The 23921-nt window shown below is 40.0% G+C and overlaps 1 protein-coding gene across 4 annotated transcripts in view; it reads left to right on the top strand.

Annotated features, from left to right (window-relative positions):
- The window catches only part of lrp8 (low density lipoprotein receptor-related protein 8, apolipoprotein e receptor), a 180968-nt gene that overhangs the window by 108210 nt on the left and 48837 nt on the right, over positions 1–23921 (top strand). For all 4 annotated transcript variants that reach the window (XM_044361432.1, XM_044361433.1, XM_044361434.1 and 1 more), the window contains exons 4-7: positions 289–417; positions 17379–17753; positions 21068–21190; positions 22864–22986. In XM_044361432.1, the coding sequence (XP_044217367.1) occupies positions 289–417; positions 17379–17753; positions 21068–21190; positions 22864–22986 (750 nt within the window). The remainder of the gene's footprint in view (positions 1–288; positions 418–17378; positions 17754–21067; positions 21191–22863; positions 22987–23921) is intronic.

Genomic DNA, 23921 nt, shown 5'->3' on the forward strand with positions numbered 1-23921 from the left:
CTAGTTTAATTGCAGGCCTTTGAGGGGGAATCGATTTGAGCAACAAGATAACTAAGTTATCAAACTGTTTCATTGACTGGCTGTCCCTTCTCTCTCTATCTTTTGCCTCCTCCCTATTTCTTCTCTCATTTTACTCTCCCTGTCTCCCTTCTTCGCTCCCCCCCTGTCATCCATCTATTTACCCAACTTTCTCATCTATTGTTCATTTTCCTCTCCCTCCCGCTGTCTCTCTCCTCTCTGTGCTCATTCTCCCTCTCGCTGTCTTTCACCTCCTCCCCCTCACATCAGGCCGACAGACCTGTCCACCGGAGAAGTTTGATTGCGGAGGGGCTGCCAGCAAATGTGTCTCGTTGTCATGGCGATGCGACGGAGAAAGGGACTGTGAGAATGGGGCAGATGAAGAACAGTGCGCTGCAGGTAAGTTTGTGGCAGTTGTTGGAAATGTGGGATGTGGGAGGGGGGCGGGGGAGTTACGGACTGACAGGAAGAAAGGATGGTACGGTATCTATTCTGAGCCTCATTTGAACTCACCTTTTCCTTCCTGTCAATTACTGAGGGCAAAACTGAAAAAGCTTTAGAATTATCACTCACTCACAACAGAAGATAGCTGTTTTGTTTTTGTTTCTTAGACTGAAAAATGTTATTAGCCAGAAATAATCTGACATTTGTAAACTGCTGTTATGGAATTTCCCACATCTGTTTTGGCTGTAGGCAGCAGAGATAATGAAGAAAATAGTTCTGCGGTGGGTTTAATACTCATTAGTGAATCCAGTGTTCTCAGTACAGAGCTCTTGTTTGCTGGTGTTTGTTTGATTAGTGCAGAATACAAATAGTATGATTTTTTTTTCTTATCTTTTTTACTAAACATGACTGGACTTGTCTTTTCTTTTATGATGTGTAGCATACGTGTAGTTTCAGACCTTTCGATAGCCATCTCTTCTCCAGTTTCTAAAATGTCTAAAATTCAGTTTTAGAAATGGTTTTTAATATGTTTAGTCTTTTTAAGTGCATGTAACACAGAATGACATACCTTTACTGTGAAGTTTTTGCCAACTGAAGACCCTGAAAACTCTTAAAAAGAGACAGGAACAGCCGAGGTGAGCAGTAAGAAAAAAATAACAAAGAATAGTGGAAAGAAAATCATGATGTCTGGGGTGAGAAGCTGAGAGAGGGTTAGGAAAAATAACTTGAGAAGCTAAAAGTCCCATGTGATAACATTCCTAGAAATGTGGTATTAAGGCACCTCTTCTTTCAGGAACAACTGCATCTCACAATGTTTTTTGGCAGCATCTTTTTTTTTTTTCTCACACCCTGGGGTGATGATCAATTTTTAGTTTAGATCTAAAAGAATACATAAAAATGTCAAAACTGGGGTTATGTGGCTTTTACTGAATGTCAGCTTTGCAAAGCAAGGGTACAAGTTTTTTCTACGCTTTCTAGTCTGTCACCTGGGTCGTCGCATGTTTTGAGATTCAGTGAAGATCTGGTCCAAAGTGCAGCCAGGATTATTTTTAACTCTGTCAAAGCTGCCAAAAAAGTCAAATGTTTCATCTCTTCATTTATTTATACATGTTTTCTGTGTTACGTGTCTAGAGATGTCAAACTGATCTGTTTTTCCTCCCCACAATCTTGTCCTTGTTCTTGGCTGTTGCTTGATGAGCTTGAAATGGGGAAAAACAGGTCAGTCTGCAGACTGGGAGAGTTGGGCCAATGGTGTTTTAGGGAAGTGAAATATGGATCTTGAGAAGTTTATCTTTCAAGGTGTGTCTCATACTTCCATATCCTTTGTGTATGTTTACATAGATGGACTCACACCAAGGCAAACGCAGACTTGCATATACAGTAGGCCTCTGTTTTTGTGAATGAAGACACAGAGCACAAAGCTCAGTCAAGTGCATCATGCACGGTGTGCAGATGGCGTGGCAGCACACTTTTAGTAGGAGGCACATAGTTATAGTGTACAAACAGGGTGGGATTAGGAATACTATTAAACACAGACATTATCAGCAGGTATATTTAACGTACCTCGTACTAACTTATTCCTTTCTTGGTTTCAATAATTTTATATAATACTGCATGTCATGTTTTTCTGTGGATATCTTATGCTGGTAAAAAAAAGTAATTCACATACATAAAGCTTTGTGAACCAACCACATATGCTCCATCTGCCTCTCCTTTACACTCTATAGATGCACTCATGTGTCCATGTCACACCACCTCCTGTAGCCTACGTCCTCACAGCTGGTATCAAAGCTGTAAAAAGAGGCATTGATTTTCATCAGGGTGGACATCTGGCCTACAGCGTTATTGATTTTAAACCTGCGACAAACACACATTCAAACACACATGCACACACAGCAATTTTCGGAAGAATATAGATTGCATATAATATTTGCCCTTTACAAAATGTGTTCTGTCAGATAGAGAAAAAAAACACTTTTTAAATTTATATATCCAGAGTTTTTCTGAATTTCTGTTTAAACATCTGTATGTGGGTTTCAGACTTTCAGAGTGATTCAATTTTTGTGGAGTAAAGGCAAACTTATTCTTGTCATCAGTTTTTACAAGAGTCTCTTGTAGAGTTAGGAAGGAATGGATGTAGCTGGGGAGAATCCTCGAAAGGATAAATACAAGGGTGTGTGTGTGTGTGTGTGTGTGTGTGTGTGTGTGTGTGTGTGTGTGTGTGTGTGTGTATACAGTAGGTGTCTTATGCATCTTGCTCCATTTCCATAATGTTGCCATCGTCCCTCAGGCACTGCAACATTCATACATTCTTATGCTGAAAGTGATGCAGAAAATATACGTGTGCACACGGCAAGTATGTGTATACACACACATTGTAAGATAGCGGATACTGTATAAATCTCAATATTTTCCCATATGTGCACAACCAAAGATGTGTAAAATAAGAAGAACTGACATTTTTAATGAACTTCACCAACTGCAGAAGCAATTAAGATTTAATTATATCCAAAAACTTTAATTGATTTTAATTTAGAGTGGTGCCATTTCATTACTTTGAACACCCTGAGGTTAGCATGGTAATCTGACAGCAACACCTTAATGTGCACAACACATTAAGGTGTTGCTGTTCAATGTAATATATTGTTTTTAAACCATGAATAGTGGTTAACTATCGGAAGCTCATCGCAGCAGTCACATGAGTACTTTAAAAGCATGTTGCACACATGTTGCATTATTGTTTGTTTCCATTGAGGCATCTTGTGGTTTGCAACATTGGGTTTACTTCATTTTCTGTCTCCTTCTTCACATAATTTCCTCTCTTGCATCTACTCTGTCTCTTTCTGTCTGCTTCTGTCTTATGTCGGGTTCTGATGCCTGAGTTTTTATGGTCTATGAACAACTATTCTTAGAAAAAAGAGGAACAGATTAAATTGAGTTGTACACATGCCAGAAACAATTTTTATTTGAATCAAAAACTTCTGTCTTGGATAACGAGTGGAATTTAAATAAGTTTAAAAACTGAATTTTTAGTATACTGTATTTTCCCAGAAACTCATTTAATATGATCAACTCTACAACTGTGGGATGTTAACAGCCTCCCCGAAAATGATCAGCTCTTGAAAGCCACCAGTTATTTTAATGTAAATGTTTTTGACATTCAGAAAGCTTATTTACAGTATTTGCTTGAACTCAGCTGATGCAAAGACATGAAACTTACAGTTTCTCTTTAATTTCCCACATTTCAAAAACTGTGGTATAATTTTCTTGACAGGTGGATAGAAACATATCTTCACTCCCCCTTTTTTTTTCTTCATATTCTCTCTACTCTCTACGCCCTCGCTCTCTGTGTCTCTCCACCCGTTCATTCATCTCCATTCTGTCTGTAAGTTGTTAGAGAGCAGGCTGCTAGTACACAGAGAGATCACATTAGGGAGTTTGTGGCCACGACCTAATGAAAACAACAGCCGCTGTTGATTTAGTCATGTAACCCAAGCTGCAAGTGCATTGTTCACATACCATTTCTGCCTCTCTGATGTACAATATAAACTGTCTAAAACAAGAGTGCTTTTTTTTTTTTTTTTACCTCTCTTCTCCCTTGCCCATCACAGGCACACTCACTTTTTTATTCTCTTTTCATTTCTGTGTATTGACACAGGGGGCAATCAGAGACTATATGCTCTTTCCATTGCCTTTCATCTGCCTGACCTGTGTGAACCTCTATCCTTTATTGCATTGGAAAATAAAGTGGTTAATACAGCTGTGAAATATTTCATAGAGGTCTTGATGATAATTGATTTCCTGCCCGATGTGGTTTGAGTGTGTGTATGTGTTCGCATGTAGTGGGAGTCCTGCCGTTATAATAACCTGTAGAGATCTGCTTTTGATCTATCATTTAAAGATGAAAGCGATAGCGAGGAATATTAAGAAGTTCATCCGACGCTCGAAAAAATGCCTCCGCTATCTGAGTTCACACATAAAATTCCACTTCAAGAGACACATAATGGATCTTTCATCTTCTTTTTTCTTTTCATCAGTGCATTTTCAGTTCAGACATGTCACAACAAAGTTTATTAAATTTGTAAATATAACAACTCTTGCGGAGTAGTGTGCAGCCGTACTTTGGGCTGTACAAGGCATTAACAAGTACCCATGCAACCACAACTTCAAATGATATTTCTGTTATTAGGCTTTTTTATATCAGTTCTTCTTAGTATGATGTGTATATATGTTTGTATGTGGTATCTGTTGTGTAGTAGTCTGACAGCCTACCCCCTGTAGCCTGGAATACCAGACAAAACAAATCTTATGAAGGTTTCTTTAGGAAGAACAGATATTCCAGAAACACGGCCATTTCTTGAAAGAAAACAGATCAGAAACTGATTTTTTATAATAGCAACACAGTATCAAATATCTGTAAAAAAAAAAACATCTCACACTGCTCAGGTAGTACTATACTGTATGTTATTTCATATTATGTTATTTAAAGTAAGCTGATTCTTGGAATGCCAATCTTGTCACTTGCTTTGCTCAAATATTTCCACAAATATTGTCACTCTGACCAAATTGAGAAGGCTTTTTCTTTCGAACGTAGCTTTGAATGAAGCCATTCCACCACAGTAAATTAGATTTGCCTCAATTGTAAACTGCGACAAAGATGATTTGAAGATGGTCTTGTTTATTTCTGCATTGATAAAGCACAATGTTGACAGTCAGACAAAGGAGAAGAATAACGCAGATATTTGCCGATGAAAAAAACAAGCAAAGAATGAATCCTTCACAACATGTTATAAATAAGATGATCAGGTATATCAATCTACCTTCTTTCTCTCCTGTCAATTTGCACTTTATTAAAACGGAGGAGGCATACATGTAAATCAGACCAACGCTCAGTTTATGTGGCAAGTAACCTAATCATGCTGTTGCTACACGTATTATTTTTGGCAAATTGATTCATATTTGATGTCACAAACACAGATACGTGACAAATCAATCTGATAGCAGTTGTATTAGGAAAACTGTGAACACTAGACTAGCTTTCTAGCATTGCCCACATTTCTTCAACACATGCCACCATCCAGGGTTATCAGTAATAGGCAGACACAGTCATCTGTAACAGAAAAATTTACTTAAAAAACAGATTTTGTAGGGAGCGGGTGGAAAAATGCTGGCATGCTGATGAATGTTTTCTTAAAGAATTTTCAAAACTATAATGTGCACAAAATGCATATGCAGTATTTCACCATCTGCAAGCGCACATTGCCACCTTTTCGTTTCATCATCTAACCCCTAGAAACATACTTCCTTTTCCAAATTTCATGCATTTACCCCTTCGCGCTGTAAATCCTTCGTTTCATCCTCCCCGCCACCATCTCCCTCCAACTCTGATCTCCCCTCCTCTCCCTCTTTTCCCTCCCTCCCTCCCTCGGCAGCTATACAATTGGAGTACAACGAACGTTAATTAGGGCTGCTAATTGAGCATATCCAAACGTTGAATAAAACATGGATCCAGGAAGAGAGGTTCTTTATTACATTCAGAGGAGGGCTCTGAAGAAAGTTTATGAGTCTTTAATTTATGTTAATGCGAAATCGCATTTGTTTAGGCACAGCACTGCTGCTAGCCATGTTTGCATACTTCAGGATGTGTGTGTGTGTGTAGGTAAAACATATTTTTTTATGTTTGGGTAAATAGGGGTTTTTTTCAAGAAGGATGGCTTCTCTTTCTGTTTGCCGAATACTGATTTTGCTTTTTTTTTTTCTTATTAACTCAACATTTGAAAAGTGCTCTTTACCTGCTCACCCATCAACTTTAAAAATTCAACAAAGTGAACTGTGTAAATGAATTAATGTGTGTGCATGCCTGTGTCTGTGTGTGTATGTGTGTGGCCTGTTGAGACGCTGATTCAGCGGACGCCGGAATGACCCTGCTTGCTCAAGATTGATCGCTGGAGAAGTTTACATTTCTACAACCCTAATAAGATCACGCACACTTAAATGAGAACAGATACACGTAGGATTAGGTAGTTTTCCTCTTAACCTTCCGATGCATCGCACACGCTTGTTAAGAATGAATGAATAAAAACTCTGTGTGTCAGAGTTGGAATTAAGAGGTTGAGTTAATTAAATTTGTCCACAAGCAAATGAATGAATTCCCCAAAATATTAATTAAATGTGTCTTGTTTGTGTCATTACTACCTGGGAGGAAAAAAAAACATTTTTTGGTCGCTCTCTTTCTCTGTGTTTTTATCCTCATTTCTTTCATTCTGTCTTTCGTCCCCTCTCATTGCATCCACTCTCTCACTTTAGTGCTTTCATCTATGTGTACTAACCCAGCGTTAGCAGCAGCTTAGCTGTATCACAGTCAGGCAGGCTGTTTCTGATCCTTAGAGAGCTATGAAAATCATCATGACAGTGTAGCTACAAATAGCATGCTAATGTAAAAGCCATAATGGAAACACTTATTACATCAACTAGCACCTACACAGCTCCCACTTCCACTTCATGTCTAAATTTCATATATAAGCATTTGAACAGGGATACAGTAGATCTGTCCTCTCTACAGACAGAATAAACCAAAGGACACTCTTAATGTGTATTAATCCATACTGTTACTGCCATTTAAAATACTAAACAAATAACTGTATGTGGATTTATGTTCCTGTGACAGAGGTATACTGATTAATAATACATCAATGGTGCATAAACAACTAAAATAAAAAAGTTCCAGTCACCCCACCTAAATTTCTCAGACTGGCAGATTATTGTAGTAAGTCGAATAAAAAGGTTTGATTCTTGGCCTGAATCCTTTCTTGTTGTAGATTTTTATGCTCTCTGGTTTAAAGGTAAACTGGAAATGGACTGGTCTCCTGTGCAGGCTGTTGTGTATGTCCACTGCATTAGTAAAGAGATCTTTTTAGGTGACTTTCTCTTTCTGACTTTGCTTGACTTTACTCCCTTTTGCAGTTCTAGTGCCTGCTCCACAGACTCTTACCGCAATCAGTAGACCGGGGATAAAGTGAGGTAAACGGAAACAGGGAGACAACCAGACAGAGAGAAAGACGGGAGTCAGAGACACTCCTGCGGGCCCTGAGGACCTGTTGCTCTTTTCACATTAGCCTGTGCTGCTATGTTACATTACAGCATGCTGCTGCTGGATCGATGCCCACCGGGGATATGTTAGTTGGTGTTTTATTGCAGGGCAGAGAGGGGCGGAGGAGAGGGAGACGTTGAGAGTGTGTGTGTGTGTGTGTGTGTGTGTGTGTGTGCTCTACTGTATGTGTATGTCATCCTGATAGGATATAGAAGGAGGGGAGTGAATAAAGTGGCACGTTGTAAGTGTTTTTTGTTCAAGAAGATACAAGTCTGTCTGTAAACTACCAGCAAACATTGTAACTGAACACAAGCGAGATGCAAACTGTGCAAACTATGCAGACACATTAACATGTAAACCTGCACATCATCATCACTCCTGGGCATCTATGCATTATAAAGTATAACTTCCTCTTCTAGTCCAGCTTGCTGTAAAGTAAATGCAACCTTTATTCCATTATTTGATAACAGATTTAAAGGGGATGAAGAAGAGTCGCTTAAAAAAATATAACCGTGCGAAGATAACCATGTGTTAAAATGGTGTATAGTTGTACAGAATGTGTGCTCGCGGTGGCATGTTTCTCCTCTTTTATCTTGCTTCACCGACATTTCCACTAGAAGAGAGAACTGCATAGACAGAGAGTGGTAGCCTCTTGTCTCAGAGTTTCTTCCCATTATGTTCTCCTTCATTTATAATCCTTTGACTGCTCTCACTGTGTGCGTAGGTGTAATGTAATGGAGTGCCGGCTCACAAACAGGCTCGCTGCGCACCCAGAGGCGGTTGCACTTGCTTTAGACTCAAGCAGACCATTTCTCCCCAGCGATACCTTTAAAAACATTACTCATTCCTCTCTCACCCCCAACCTCGCCCTTCTCCCTGCGCACACACACACACACAGTCAGGATCACATGGAGACGACAGCCTGCTCGTCCTATAGACTTGACCAAGGTGAAAACAGTTTGCTTCAACCTTAGGGGATGCGACGGAACATAAAAGTGAGGAAGACCTTTTGACTTTTCTGCTTTCCTAGCGAGTAACCTATAGACCTAAGATCCATTCATTTCCACACAAGCATGCGTTCTAGTAGACTTTATTCCATAATGTAGTTTGCAGAGATGATGAAAAGATGAGAAACATGCACTTATTAAGTTTATGATAGCATGCATACAGTATGTTCAGGTTTTGCTTCATGTAGCCTTCATTAAACAACATTTTTACACAGAATTATCTTTTATTAGCCTCCTTGAGGGGAATAAATAAATAAAGTACACACCACCTTTCCTGTCAGATAACTAGCTAGTAGCAGATGAATCGACAGATGTTAGCTATAGATAGCTACAGCTACAGTACATGTGTACTCTGACTGATTTCTTTTTTCAAATGCTATTTTTATCCAGATCCCCTCCTTTCTCCTCTTGTCTCTGTACATTCATGAAGTAAAGTCTCACAGTCTTTGGGATATATGCACATTTTTTTTGTGGATTTTCAATCAAGTTGAAACATTTTCAACTTGCACAAACATGGTCTTGGTCTCAATTCATCCTCACCATTTTCAGTGTGTTCACATTATGAACACACTGCTTAGAAATTATCTTAACCTTTTTTTTTCCAGACAGACCAATAACAGACACTATCAAAATTTGTGCAAGGCTAGCCTGGCAGTAGGGTGGGATTATATGGCTCTCTAGTAAAGATCCAGCCTGCTAAATAGTTATAAGATGCATTGGAATGTGGAGAAAGAAACATGGTTTTAGCTGTGTGGAGAGAGATCACACATGAAAAACCACAACTCTGTCGCTGTAGAAAATGATAATTATGTCATTATCATGCACCAGGCTCGGTAAAATACAGGATTACATATTTGTTGTGGAGATTTAATCATCACACAAAATCACAGTGACCTATTTTTAATGTATTCATAGATTTACTACTTGACAATTATCGGAGGAGATCCAATTATTTTCCAGACGTGTGTGTGTGTGTGTGTGTGTGTGTGTGTGTGTGTGTGTGTGTGCGTGGGAGTGGGTGAAGGGGGGGGGCACTGATAAGATTTAAGAGACAGAGCCACAAGGATGGAGTGATGGCCATGTCACGTTTTACATTTAATGGCTGAAATCTCATGAAATATGAAATGTTTTGACTAATGGCATCCACAATGCACGTTAAGTCAATACACAAGCCCACACGTATACAGAGACAAAGAAGGACATTCATCACACACACATGTATAGACTCTCATTCCACCGTGATTACTTGTGAGGCAGTTCATACTCAAGTCTAAGTTGCTGTCAGATGGCATAGTGACTGAGCTATTGAAATATCCTGTGCTATTCAGTATATGGTCCCTGTTGGGCTGTGTGTGTGTGTGTTTACGTGCATGCCTTTGTGCGTTCAGTGTACGTGTGTGCAATCCCCATAGTCCCTACTCATTATGGAGGTGGTTAAGAGAAAGCCTTCCCCTGGTGTATACCAATCACGTTACACACAGACTTTCAGTCTCTCAGTGAATTTTCTGCCATTTTTCTCTTCATCTACGCTGCCATTTCACTCGGATTCCCCAGGCTGCGCTGCCACACTACATCGAGGTCTTACTTTCAGTGGCTTTTCACACTCAGTTTGACATGTTTTTACACTGCAAAGACAGCTTAACCAGCACTGGCAAATACAAAGACTATTTAGAAAATTTAGCGGAGATGGGAGTTCACTTTGAAAAGGTGGGATACCCCATTTTCCATATGTTTCTTATGCTGAGCAGTTGGTTATTTATTCGGCTTTATCAAGATCTGATATAGATGTTTTGAATTAAATCAGGTTTCCCTGTTTAATGAATTAAGATTCTAAAATGTAAACCCTTGTGCAGGCATTTGATTACATTTTGTGTCCATGTCCATCGTTAACTCCAATATATTTGATGAACTCAAGGAGCTCAGCATCTAAATTCTAGCTCATCTTTAATCTATGCAGTTATATTTACTCCTGCAATCTTTTTTTTTCTTTTACTCCGGCGAGCATTTTCTGCAGTGCCGGGTAGAGAGAAAATTATTGTAAACCAAGTCAAGCTCAAACTAATTGCAACATTTGAGAGACAAACAGAGAGAATGAGCTGCTCGCTGCATCAGCAGGCATCAGTTTGAATCCCTGAGTACCTGGATTTGTTCCATTAAGAGGAGTTAGAAGATTTCACCGAAGAAAATCCTTCATGCTGTTATTTGAGTGATATAAGTGTGCTAGTATTACAGGTGCTGCTATAGTAAATGTGCAGTGTAAGTTTAAAATACAAGTGCTCTGTCTTTACTATCTTGTATTTTGTTTACATATTACTTTCTTTTAAATATCTGTCAAACATAAGAGATGACTGACATGCAAAGTGGCACTTTCCCACCAATGCTACGAGCGTGTACTGTCGGCTCTGTGCCTGGTAAACCCCATTTGGCCAAGCTGTTGGAAACTGAATTTCTTCTGAAGCTGCCTTCTGTTTGTCAGCCAGTGATAAATCTATTCTGAAATTCATCTCTCCTCACTGTCTATCTGCCTATTCCATTAGGAAAAGAGGATCACTTTTATGTTACAGCAAGTTGAAGAGCTGAGGGCTCAGGGCCTGCCTGTCTGGTAGTCACAAGTGTGTATGTATGTGTGTGTGCATGTGTGTGTGTGTGTGTGTGTGCATGCTGCTATCTTCCCGCACTGATGCTTCAAAGGTTTAATGTAGCCAAAGCACCGATAAACACTTTGTGAGAACCCCGGAAAGGGACTGCATGTCAAGCTGTCTATGTCTGTCACTCTTCACACACGCACACACACACACACACACACACACACACTTAAGGCCTTTCCGGTGCTCCTGCAGAATGTGTTTCATCAAAAGCATGATCTAAAACTTCCTCACATCCCTGTTGTCCTTCTATTCTTTCTCCCACACAGCTCTTCAGTTTTAAGACCCAGAATAAGTCACAGGTTAACATTTCTAGACATGTGCAACACACACAACCATCTTGATACAGATGCAGGGATGCATATGCCTCTGGTACTCTTCTTCCTCTGGCGGTTTCCTGTTTTAATGATATCAAGGGTAATGGTGCCTGATACATAGTAAATGCTACATTAGCTAACCGTCCTAAAAACATTGACTCAGTGCATACAGATGTGTCTGAGCACCATGGAGCTGCGGAGAGCAAGGAAAGGATGTGAAATTTTAGAATTTTTTCAGCCATATATGTGCATAACCGTTACAGCACTGCAATTTGAAATCTGCACCCTGTGATTTTGTTCTCTGGTGGATCCAAATACTAAAAAGGTGATATCAAGTAATTGTAAACTACTTTTACCTAAAATACCGTACTTCCCCTGAGTCTCCAGTGAGGATAGAGATGGTGAAGTGGGTCAGCTATTGTTAGTGAGACCAGTTCCATTTGGCTAACGTCGCTCCTCGCTTACCTCCCTCGCTCCCTCGCTCCTTAGCTCCTCCCAGTGAGGATGGAGAGAGAGATTCGAGGAAGAGACAGCGTCATTTTAAGGGGAAGGCAACTACTCATGATGCATGAAGCATCTCAACTGTCAAATATGTAGAAGTCACCTACGCTGAACTGGTGCCTGATCCGTAGCTGCACCTGGCTGTCACAGAATATGGAAAAATGAAGAAATAACAGATAAGACTATTTATAGACTATTTACCTGTTAATTCCTGAAAGAACATAATGGAGCAATAAAACAGCTGTAAATGTTGAAATAAAATATTGCGTATTCAGTCAGTGAAAGCCTGGCTCAGGATGATGAATTAGGAAACACTTTAACTGTGCAGCTGTATATAGTCCCTGAATGAGCCAAGATGTACTTCAAACAGCAAAGATGAAGAAAAAAATAAACAAAAAACTTATGCATAGGGATACACCCATGTTGCTTCACTCTAAGCTCCTCGGGAAGCTTCCTCTCTGCTCATTCCTCGTCTCCTCTGAGGTGCATTTAAGGGGTTGGAACATTCTTGATGATGGTGGTGTTAGATCGGTTTCCAGTTCACAGCTGGAGGACGGAGGAGTGTGGACGGGGGGGAAGCATAAATTAACAGAATGGAAAGCACCCCTGGACAGAGCTTGCCTGCTTTGCTGTTTAGGAAACAATGTTGCATTGCACCATTTTTTTTTCAATTTGTCAGTTGTCGCTGTTCCTGAGTAGGATTTTCTTCTACTGACCAAACTAACAAGTAATGATAATTTGCACAAATAGGGTAAAAATGTGGACCATCACCGGCACTCCTCTGCTTCAGTCCCTCTATTTATTCGATAATACAGGAACATGTTTCTTGAAAGTCTTGCCTAATGCGGCATTTTGTTTCTACAGGTAGAATATAGTGGGGGGTTTTTTCTGAGTACATGACATTTTGCCTTTGTTTTTGTTAGGGGGTTCCTGCTTTATGGGGTTAGGTTTTCATTGGAGATTGGAGTGGGCAAAGTGACAGGTCATGCGACAACACCAGTTTCTAGTTATTCTCAAACCAAGAACACTATTGGAAACTCCTCAGTCTGAAGCCCGGCTCAGCTCCATGTGAAAATAAATTTTTGAGGCATTCTGCACGGCCCTGATGAAAACATGCTCTGAAGTGTAGGATGTGGTTTGAGTTGGATTTTTAATAAATATTGAATCATTGAACAGAATATTTTTCCTCCTGTTTTTTTTTTTTTTTTCTTCCCATCAATCCTCATGAATATAGATGATGATTTGTTTGGAATTGCCCTTGTGTATCTGACAGTACAAGGCATGCTTGACTCATCACGGATTTTCTTTTTTATTGATGCTGTCGTGCGAAAGATAAGGCATGCATATTGATATTCCATAGAGTAAATGAACATGTTGCTTGTCTACTGTATGGCCCATTAAGTCTACTCTCCACTAAAATGCCTTCAGGTGTTGCGGTCTGTCTTCAGCAGATTTTAGAGAGCGAGCGTGTTTCTGTTCTCGGTTAAATGCAGCGTTTTACGCAGTGCTGTGAAGTAAGTGTTTCATTTTCATTTCTGGTTGTTGATCTGTGATCTTTAGCTTGCTTTACCGAGAGAACACCTGGTCAACTAAGGTTTGTCGACAAGCATGTGTGTGTGTGTTGGTGTGGGTGTGGGTGAGTTCGTGTATGCTTGTGCACATGTGTACATGGTCCCACACCACGGCTCAGTGGCTGACATGTTATACCAGAGTCTGATTGGATTCCACGCTCCAGAAACATTAAACCCAGTGACTCATAGAAAAAGGTTGAAGTGAAGTGTGTGTGGTGCATGTGTGTCTCTGCCCTACATGTGTTTGGATGCATATCTGAGTACAAATAGATTGTGTTTTTACATCCACCTGTATGTGTTTGCCTCTATTTAAGCGTGTTTTGGTAGAGATTACATACAGTATATTTTTCTGTTTGTTTATGTGTGTGTGTGTGTGTGTGTGTGTGTGTGTGTGTGTGCGCAGAGCTGCTCGCTATAGACTAGTGCATGCTGGAAGAGAATTCAATTGTCCTTCAGATCAAGGTCAATGAGCTGTGCCCTATCTCCCTGCTCCATCTATTAGCTGTCCAGTGGTGGGTCTGGGGATGGATGGATAGAAAGCTTTGACCCCGAGTTAAACACGGTCACGTACAGGTGGGGAAGGTTACTGTCAAGATGTAATCAGTAACAGATTACTGATTACCTATTTAACATTGTAATTGGTAGAATAATCCATTGGATGGATGTGTTTAATTAACAGTCAAGAGTCCAACTCTGTAATCCAGTCTGATTTCTCTTAACTCTTACTTTTTTTTTTTTTTATCTTCCTCTCCTAAATCCTTTAGAGGGTAGCATTTTTCATTGGTTGAATTTATTAGGATTTCCAAGACATCCAACATAAGTAACTTTAAGAAGATTCTGTAAAAGTTTTAATTTGAATGTCATTGTAATATATGGATTACTGTAACTAAGTCTGTTCACTGTAATCCCACCATATCTAATCAGCTTCCCCTCGCATCTGACCATCTATACTCACTGCCCTTATATGCTTTTAAATCTGCCTGCCTGCTGTTCACGGGAATATGCCCCTTTTGGAGGGAAAGGCTCTTTCTACTCTCACATCTGTCAATGGATCTAACACCCCATGTGTTCCTCTGAGCAGCTGTCTCCTCTCCGATCTCCCCACTTTCTGTTTGGAAAGATTGGTGTTGGTCTGTGTTAACAGAGAGAAATGTTGTCACTGTCTCATCGACCAGTCTTCTTGGCGTGTGTCAGCTTTGACGCAGCCAGGTGATAAGCTCAAGGAAATGAAGTACCACACAGCTGTGTGGATTTAGGAAGTTTACCTTGGAAAATAATAAATCCCAGTATGTTATATATACATACATATATATATATATATATATAAGAAATTTATAAATAAAAGAGAGGGTTGTAATTTTAAATCATGAATGACCCTGGATGACCCGGCAGAACTGACCATATTTGATATTAATAAAAAACATAAACAATTATTCAGAAAAGGAAGTTAATATGCCAAAACATTACAACTACTATACATCTAAGTATAACTATTGTGGAAAATGTAGTCTCTTACACCCATAGTTGTTTATCTCTGCTCCATTTTTCCATTTCAGTCAGCTAACTATGTACAGCTATGAAACATTTGAAAAAATCCAGAGGTGGGAGGGAAAAGATGTCATCCCAATCTGTTTTTTACTCTTGGTGAATGTTGTGGAAGAATGTGTTTATTACTTACAGTTCGCATTCCTCTGAATTTCAAATTCGAAGTTGTTTTTATCCCTGAGACACAAATTAAGGTACTGCTTGCTACCAGACTGTTCCTTTAGTGGAGATAAAGCTACTGAGAGCAAACTATCTCTGTTTTAGTTTGGCATCCCGATGGGAACCACACTAACAAGCTTCTTTCCAAACCTGTGTATAGCTAACTCACCTGGCTGACCAAGCTCTCTCTTTAATAAAAAATTCTGAAAAGCACAAAAAATAAAGATGTTTAGTCTGACATTAACACGACATTATCACCCTCTGGGGTGAAGGAAAATATGTTTATGATATTCATAAGCAAAAACCCTGATGCCAATTGTACAGAAAGTTTTTTTTAAATAATATAACTTGAGTATAACTTTACCCAAGTGTTTGTTTACACAAACACCTTACGTGACCCCCAAACCACCTGAGCATTGGCTGGGATGCTGCTGATGTTGTTTATGTGCTTGTGTTAATTAAATTACTTAGATCTGAGTGGGGATGATTAGCATGCTAGCAGTAATAGCTAGCAGGGAATCCAATAGCCTATTATCATAATGAGTCCCTTTGGCGCACTGTGTGGGTAGGTAAAAGAGAGAGAGAGCTAAGCGGTTATGTCGGTCGCCCAGAGAGGACAGTTACATCAAAGGACAAGTGTTTTTTTTTTGTTTTTTTTAGCTGAATGCATGATTCAAATTAATTTGTCCAGCCTGGCTGGGATTAGATAAAGTCACTGCTGGGATATGGCAATGAGGAAAGACTCAGTTGCAGTAATAACCAACACAGCATGCATAAACACAGTACAAACATACACTCTTACTAACAGGAGGCTGAAATATTATACATCATACTTTTGCAATCATTTCCCAGATTTGAAAGGTCTTGAGACGCTGTTGGAGAAATCAACACATGCACAGACAATCATACACATGAGTACTGTACACACATAAACTCAAGCATTCCTGGAGGGGGGGGTTCTGCACTGCGGCAGACACCTGCAGCTGTGCCCCCACTCTGCTCATTACACACCTGTTTCTACATACTGGACTTCTGCTGCACATATGCTCTCGACCTTGCGCTGAATATGGTACTGTGTCATGTTTATCCAGTGTGCTTCCGCGTTAATAACTGTTGCATGAATTGCTTAAAGGTTGAGATTTTGTAGCTGCATTCTGAGACAATGTTTATTTTTCTTGAATAATTCATAATACATGCTTTTCCCATGAGGCAAGTGTACCATTTTTTGGGAGGGGGGGGGGGGGGGGGTTTCTAGCTCTTAATCCCTTGTTAGTTTAACCGTTACTGTATATCTTCTCTTTGCTCCTCCACCTGCTACACTTTACTCTGTCAGACTTCCAAGGAATGTACTGTATGCTTTAAAAAAAGTTTTGAAGAGTTTTAAGAAACTTTTTTTCTTTTACTCTCCCCAGACACCAAAAGCCCAAGAGCAATTGCCCTCTGCTCATTAACTTTTAAATTTTAACACCACAGCTATCTTTCTTTCCATCTCCAGAGATGAAGAGAAAGACTTACTGTATTGCTGCATATATTCCTACTCCCCCATGGAGTTTGAATATATGCAGCAATAAGTTAACTATATCTGTCCTCTAACTCACATTTTCTCTCATCTACTCCCACGTGCACTACTATCTGCTTCCAATAAGCAGATAAGGACAGTACAGTGGCTCAGTGGTTAGCACTGATGCCTCACAGAATGAAGGTCCTTGGGTCGATCCACGGCCGTCCCAGGTCCTTTCTGTGTGTGTGTGTGGAGTTTGCATGTTCTCCTCATGTTTGCGTTGGTCTCCTCCGGATGCTCTGGTTTCCTCCCACCATCAAACACACATACTGCGGCTCCCCACTGCTCCTAGTGTGTGTGTGTATAGGATGGGTCAAATGCAGAGGATCAGTTTCCCCATAGGGATCAATAAAGTACTTCTTCTTCTTCAAAAGTAGCTCAAGCGGATGTACGCGTCATTTGACGTTATTTTGCTGAATTCACTCTATTTGTGGAACATCTTCTATAATGATAATAATTAATGATGATAAATAATTGTCTCTTAAAATGTTAACATCCTCTCTTTTTCATCCACTTGTAGATGCCAAAGCCTGTCCGTCCAAGGATTTCCAGTGTCGTAACGGGAAGTGCGTGGCACCAATCTTCGTCTGCGACGGCGACGACGACTGTGGGGACTCCAGTGACGAGGAGAAGTGCTCGGCTCCCACCTGCGGCCAGCACGAGTTCCGCTGCAATGACTCTGAGTGTATCCCAGCGCTGTGGAGCTGCGACGGTGACCCGGACTGTAAAGATAAGTCAGACGAGTCCATGGAGCGCTGCAGCAGGAGGACGGAGCCCCAGAAACCTCGCTGCCCCGTGGGCGAGTTCCAGTGCGGGAGCGGCGAGTGCGTCCATATGAACTGGAAATGTGATGGAGACGCAGACTGCAAGGATAAGTCCGATGAAGCAAACTGTCGTAAGTCAACCGTGGATATGCTGTATGTATGAGGATGGATAGATGAGTGTGTGGATAGAGAATAAGTGTGAGTGTTTACCGAATAATTTTGCCTTTGTTCTTTTTAAATTATCACCAAGAAAGCTCCTGAAGAAACTAAAAACAACAGCTTTTGTTTCTGCACCATAGAACTCCAAAGTTATAGTATTGGAAAGACCACTAAAAGTAATTCTGTTGACATATTGCTTCATTAAAATGAACATGGACTATGTAGTTGATGCTGAAATAATTCCATGAGTACATTTTAAATCTATGGAGAGTAGCTCCATTTTGGGAAGACTTCAGGCAGACTGTACATGCTCAGGGAGATTGCTTTGCTGGTTTGATGAGCCGAGAAGAATAAACTACATTTGCAGCATTCACATAATAGAGGAATTTGTTATCGAATTGTAATTTTATGGTTCTTTTATGTATTTTCTATCTGTTCTACAGTGCAACAGCTACACACAGTACTTGTTAGGAGGATAAATTGATTGCCGGCTGTGTTTTTCTTACTGAATTTCTTAATAATTATAATACTAGTTGTAGCCTTTAATGGGAGAGATTAATCGAGACCATAATAATGCATGTTGTGTTGTAGAACAATGGCAATATGTGTCGTTCACTGCTGGTTGACTATACTTCAAAGGCTGACATGCTGTGTATTGTGAACAAAGGCTGTGTGACAAAGCTCGTTGTGCCACCAGATGATTGAAGGAAGATCAATGCTAACTTTATCATGATGATCCATGAGTTTGTTGCCATGCAACCATGCGATCTGTAGTAGCAGAAGGAGAACCTCTGAGTGCACGTGTGACCGTATGTGTTTGTTGTGCGAGTGTGTGTGTGCGTGCATGTGTGGGAGGTGAAGGTCCTTCATCAAGTGAGACCCCCATCTGGTCTCCTCTTCACACTCCCACACACCACTCAGGAAGATGACAGCAGCCTCGCACATACAGGATACACATACGTGTTACAGGAACACAACACAGCCATGCACACACACACACACACATGCGTTCACAAGTCTGAAGTAGATGCAGGCGCTTTAACACATGCATACATGAAGAATTGACAGTTACAGACATACACATAGAAATACCGGAGCTGAAATAATCACTTAATCATAGAGGGTTGGTACAATACATGTGAATACTAGTGAAAAGCCATACATAAAGCACAAGCAGCTATTACAATGTATATGGATTGTTGCGCAGTAATTACCCTCACATCTCCTACTGGTAATGGTTGTTGCACTGAAGGCACAATTCCATAAGGCCAGTAGCCCAGTATTGTCTATTGTCTTAGAGATACAGGTAACTATGTAGATATGCATAGAACAATATTCATTAACATGCATTGTTATTAAAAAACAATATGCAGATGAGCATTGTAATCATAGTATTTTGGCAAAAATCTGACTCTCAAACTTTCCTAGTCATTACTTCTATTTTGTTAGTCTTCTCTGGTCTGTTATTCCAGATTTGTAATGACACTTGAAAAGAACTCAAATATTTTAGCTGCTAATTTAGAAGTCTATCCAAGTCATGGAGTGGAAGGTGACTGTTAAGTGGTTTCCTGGAATACTTGACTCAATTTATGGCCTTACAAGTGTGTACCTTAAATATTTTTTTACCTTTTCTTTGTGGAAATGTTAAGCCAAACAAGTAGCCTAGCTTGTTAGCCTCACTATCAAATCATATCTTAGCTAAAGAGCTGCAACCAATTTGCTTGCTAGAGTAAGGTATCATTTCAAATGTGTTTTCCAGGTTTACAATTAAGGCTTTTATTTGGGAATAATGATATGAATAGAAAATACACAGCAGGTTTACGTGAACAAGAGAAAACTCATGCAGTAACATGATTGAAAGTGAAGTGGTCTTGCTTGGTCTACAGGTGCCAGTGGAATCATCTGTCTCAATAACCTTGTTCACTGTTTCACAAATATGATGACACAGGAGCTGTGTGTACTGTGTGTATTTGATTGGGTCTGTGAACTTGCTCATCACAGTGTGAGTAAAAGTGGGCGGGCGGAGGTTCGTATGAGACGAGATGTAATAGTTCGAAATGTCTGTGCAATGTAAATGAGAGAGCAGAGCACAGCTTTGGGAGGTGCAACATTTCAATGTAAATGAGGAATGTGAGAATCATTGCGTATCTCCAGTTTGTTCTCTTCTCCTCTGCTCCGTCGAGCTTTGCTGCTCATTCCCAGAGAACTGTCCCCTGGTTATTATCTCTCATCTTATCTGAAACATCTGTCTCAATAATCTTGTATTATTTCACAGACATGCTGAGACAAGTGAATGTGAGAAGGATGACAGGAGGTTAATGTAAATGAGAAATGTTCAAATCGTATCTCTGGTAGGTTCTTGCCATTCTCTCCTGCCAAAATATCTGCAGATGGCAATCCATTATTATTACTATTCATCCTGGGGATTTATCATAATTAGCTGAGCTCAGATCCCAATCATTTGGCTGAAAGAATCAGCACATTTTGCGATGGCACAGGATTATGTCTTCCACACTATGCTGATTTTAGCATTAACATGTGTTTGTTTTTATTGTCTGTTTGAGCTTTAGACATCGGAGTCAGCCCCCCTGTGTGTTGCTGTATAGGTATATTTAAGTTTGGTCATTTGGCGTGTATGTATGCGTCTGCTCACCTATGTGTGAGCTCACTTGGTGTGAAACATTGTGTGGGGTTTGGTTTTATTCCATATTTCCTGATACAGTGATTGTGTGCCACGTATTTTCGTGGGCTCCGCAGCCATCGATCATGTCTGCCTCCGTTCCCTTGGCAGAGCCAGTCCAAAACACAACACATGAATAATTAAACAGCCAGTTAAAAAGACAAATGAGTTAAATAAACCTGCCCTCCACTGTTAGAGCAAGCACAAACAAATGCCTATACACAATAGCAGACACACACATACTCAATAGATCACTGGATGTGGGTTTTCCTCAGACAGTGAATGACTACCTGCCTGGTTTTCATCCCTATGTGGGCCTTTTCCATGCAGGTAAGAGTTGCATTGGAATGCACTCCGAGTTGGTCTGATGAAAGAAACAAAGCACATGCTGAACACACAAACAAATCTTCAGAGATACAGTAGTGGAATGGAAATGACTAGCTGAGTGTGTATGTGTGCAGAGTTAAGATTATGTCTACATTTGCTTTGTGTCATGAGCCTCTTTTTGTTTTCTTCCCACAGATGAGATCGATCTAGCTACTGGCATAATAATGTAACATGTCAGCAAATTTTAATGTGTGTGTCTTTGTGCTTTATGTTCCCCAGCACTGCTTACATGTCGACCTGATGAGTTCCAGTGCGGTGATGGTTCCTGTATCCACGGCACCAAACAGTGTAATAAAGTTCACGACTGTCCAGACTACAGTGATGAAGCTGGCTGTGTCAACAGTAAGTGTCAAAACACTACGAGAAGGAAAGAGCCATGCGACATGCACAACAACTTCCTGGCTGGATCCACTCACGCCTTGTATCAGCAACACAATATGACACTCGTCACTTAGATAAAGACGTTGTGAAATTTACACTAAATTAATCTGACTGTCACAGTGAACTCATATTCCATATTCTACTGCTGGGGAAAAAAAGGTGATGCAATCCTTTACAAATGTAATCTGTTTGCAAATCATTGGCTTCATGCATTTTGTAGTCCTTTGTCACACTCAGTTTACCCTTTAAATTACAATTCACGGGGGATATCGAAAGCAGCACAGATGGCTGCAGTTGGCTGCACTAGTTGAATCTGCACTTTGAGAAACAGTTTAAACTTTAGCAGTGCAAAGTAAGTTTTGCTCTACTAAAGCAAGAAGGGGGGGGGGGGGGGGTTTGCTATAACAAACAAGCTACAATGATGTTTATTTCACCACGCACTACATATACAGTAGCATACACAAAACAGACAAGTAGTGCAAAACATATCAATTAAGTTATTGTATGCATTAACGGACACTGACTGTCACCTCTGACTCAGTATGTGTCCCCTTTCATACCACGTTAAAATATTTATTGCTTTCAGGGGAGCTCAGCTGCCCCTGACTCCCTTAAAGTTCAAACCTTACCCTGCATACATTTTGTATGGACTCTGCACCCTTTTATTATTATTTTTTAAAGCATTTCTTTTTATGCCCATCTGTCGAGTGAGTTACCTTACATATATATACCTTACACATAATACTCAGTGGTTATTTTGTTTCTTGCCTTTACATATCATGGCACACGGCTGATGGTATGAAAAGCTCAAGGTCTCCATCAGAAGCCAGTGTTTTGAAGTGCAGCTGCGAACCTGAATTCAATTTTTACTCTTTGACACCTTCCAAAAAGGGCATATTACAAAATGTGTGTGGATGCACCTGTACATGCATTTTTTATGAGTGAAAAAATAGAGACAAGATAAACAGTGAGAAGTTATCATACTATACAGCTTTGCCTGTGTATTTCAGTGACAAACCATGGCTGATATGAGACAATCTGCTCACATACAACAGTAACACTTATTGGTGAATCTTCTGAATGATCTTGTAAATAATTTTCACTCAACCATTCTCTGCATTACAGTACTTGTGAGAGCTTGCTTTTTTTCCAATCTTTGTAATACAGTATGACTTGTAAAAAGCATAAAATAAGGTTGTCATGGTTGTCTGTATTGTCTACAACAATTCCTTCTAATTAAAAGCAAACTATCTCTTACCTTACACCATAACTACCAATAACCCACATATACCTATGGGTACCTATGTGCTGACTATGTCCACAAACTGCAACCGACTTTTACACTAATGTTCGCAAGGTATCACATTTAATTTACTGACCAAAATCTCTTCATACACAGAAAAAACGAACAGAAATTTGTACTTTTACTAGAACTAACTGCCCTACAATTTATCATGTTAGCAATTTGCATCTTGGGAGGACCAAGGTTTGTGCTGCAGAATAATAATTTGGTTCAAAGACACCTACTAAATTCCCTGAAAATGGTATTTCTCTACCTGAAAGGGAAATAGAAGTAAACGAAAAACCTAATTTATAACTCTGTTGTTTGTTATACTGTTGTGTCTTCTCCACAGCTACAAAGTGCGACGGGCCAAGAAAGTTCCGCTGTAAGAACGGGGAGTGTATTGACAGCAACAAGGTGTGTGACAATGTGAAAGACTGCAAGGACTGGTCTGATGAACCTGTGAAGGAGTGCGGTAAGATCATCTCTCTCCATTTCTCTTCATACACACTCAAATCTTTACTAGATCTTTCACTACCTCAGGCACATATGCTATGTGCATGGTAGTGTAATAGCACTGATGAACACTCTCATTCCCAGGCATCATCAACTACTTGAAATGCGGGTGGTCGCTCTTAGTAAAAGGAGCTTCATTTGATCAAGGCAGGGTAAATCACAACATTTCTCAACTGCCTTGTTGGGATCAAAGAACCATGCAACTCTCCCCTCTAGTGCGATCTTAGCCAGGAAAACGTGACTGGACTACATTATCCATAAGGAGCCAGACGGATTATCCACACACCGTAGATAATTACCATTTAGCGAGCCAGTAGCACTGAGATTGAAAAGTGGCTGATGGTATGCCACTAGTGGTTCAGCATCATATGCTGATTCCTAGAGTGGTATGCCACACATAGCAGCACATACCGTTTCCTAACAGCAAGTGCCACTTGAAAGTGGTGGACCACTGTCAGACTGTCACACCAGTACCACCCCCTGTCAATAAGCTAGTTCTTCTTAATATAATGTACATTTTTTCTACCAACATACCACTTCTGATCCAGCAGCATATGCCACTTTCTACCAACATACCACTCAATTTCAAGTTCTTTAAATAAAGAAAGAATTCAAGAACTCTATTGTCTGCACTGCATGTTTATCAAAGATAAATCCACAAAACTGACTTACTTTAAGGAAAGACTGTGAATTAACGTTCTTCAGTCGGCCAAATGTGTTCCAATACTAAGATTTGATGGCATTATTGATGAATTTGAGCTGACTATTGGATCAGATTAGGCTACTGTAATCAGAGTCAACATCCACACTGCCAAAGTTATCTCATGTATAAGAGTCCTCTTAAGAAAGCCAATAAAATTTGCAGAATATTTTTAAAATCAGTGTGCCACCAGT

This window comes from Thunnus albacares, chromosome 9 (assembly GCF_914725855.1).
Source record: "Thunnus albacares chromosome 9, fThuAlb1.1, whole genome shotgun sequence".
In the NCBI taxonomy this organism is placed as follows: domain Eukaryota; kingdom Metazoa; phylum Chordata; class Actinopteri; order Scombriformes; family Scombridae; genus Thunnus; species Thunnus albacares.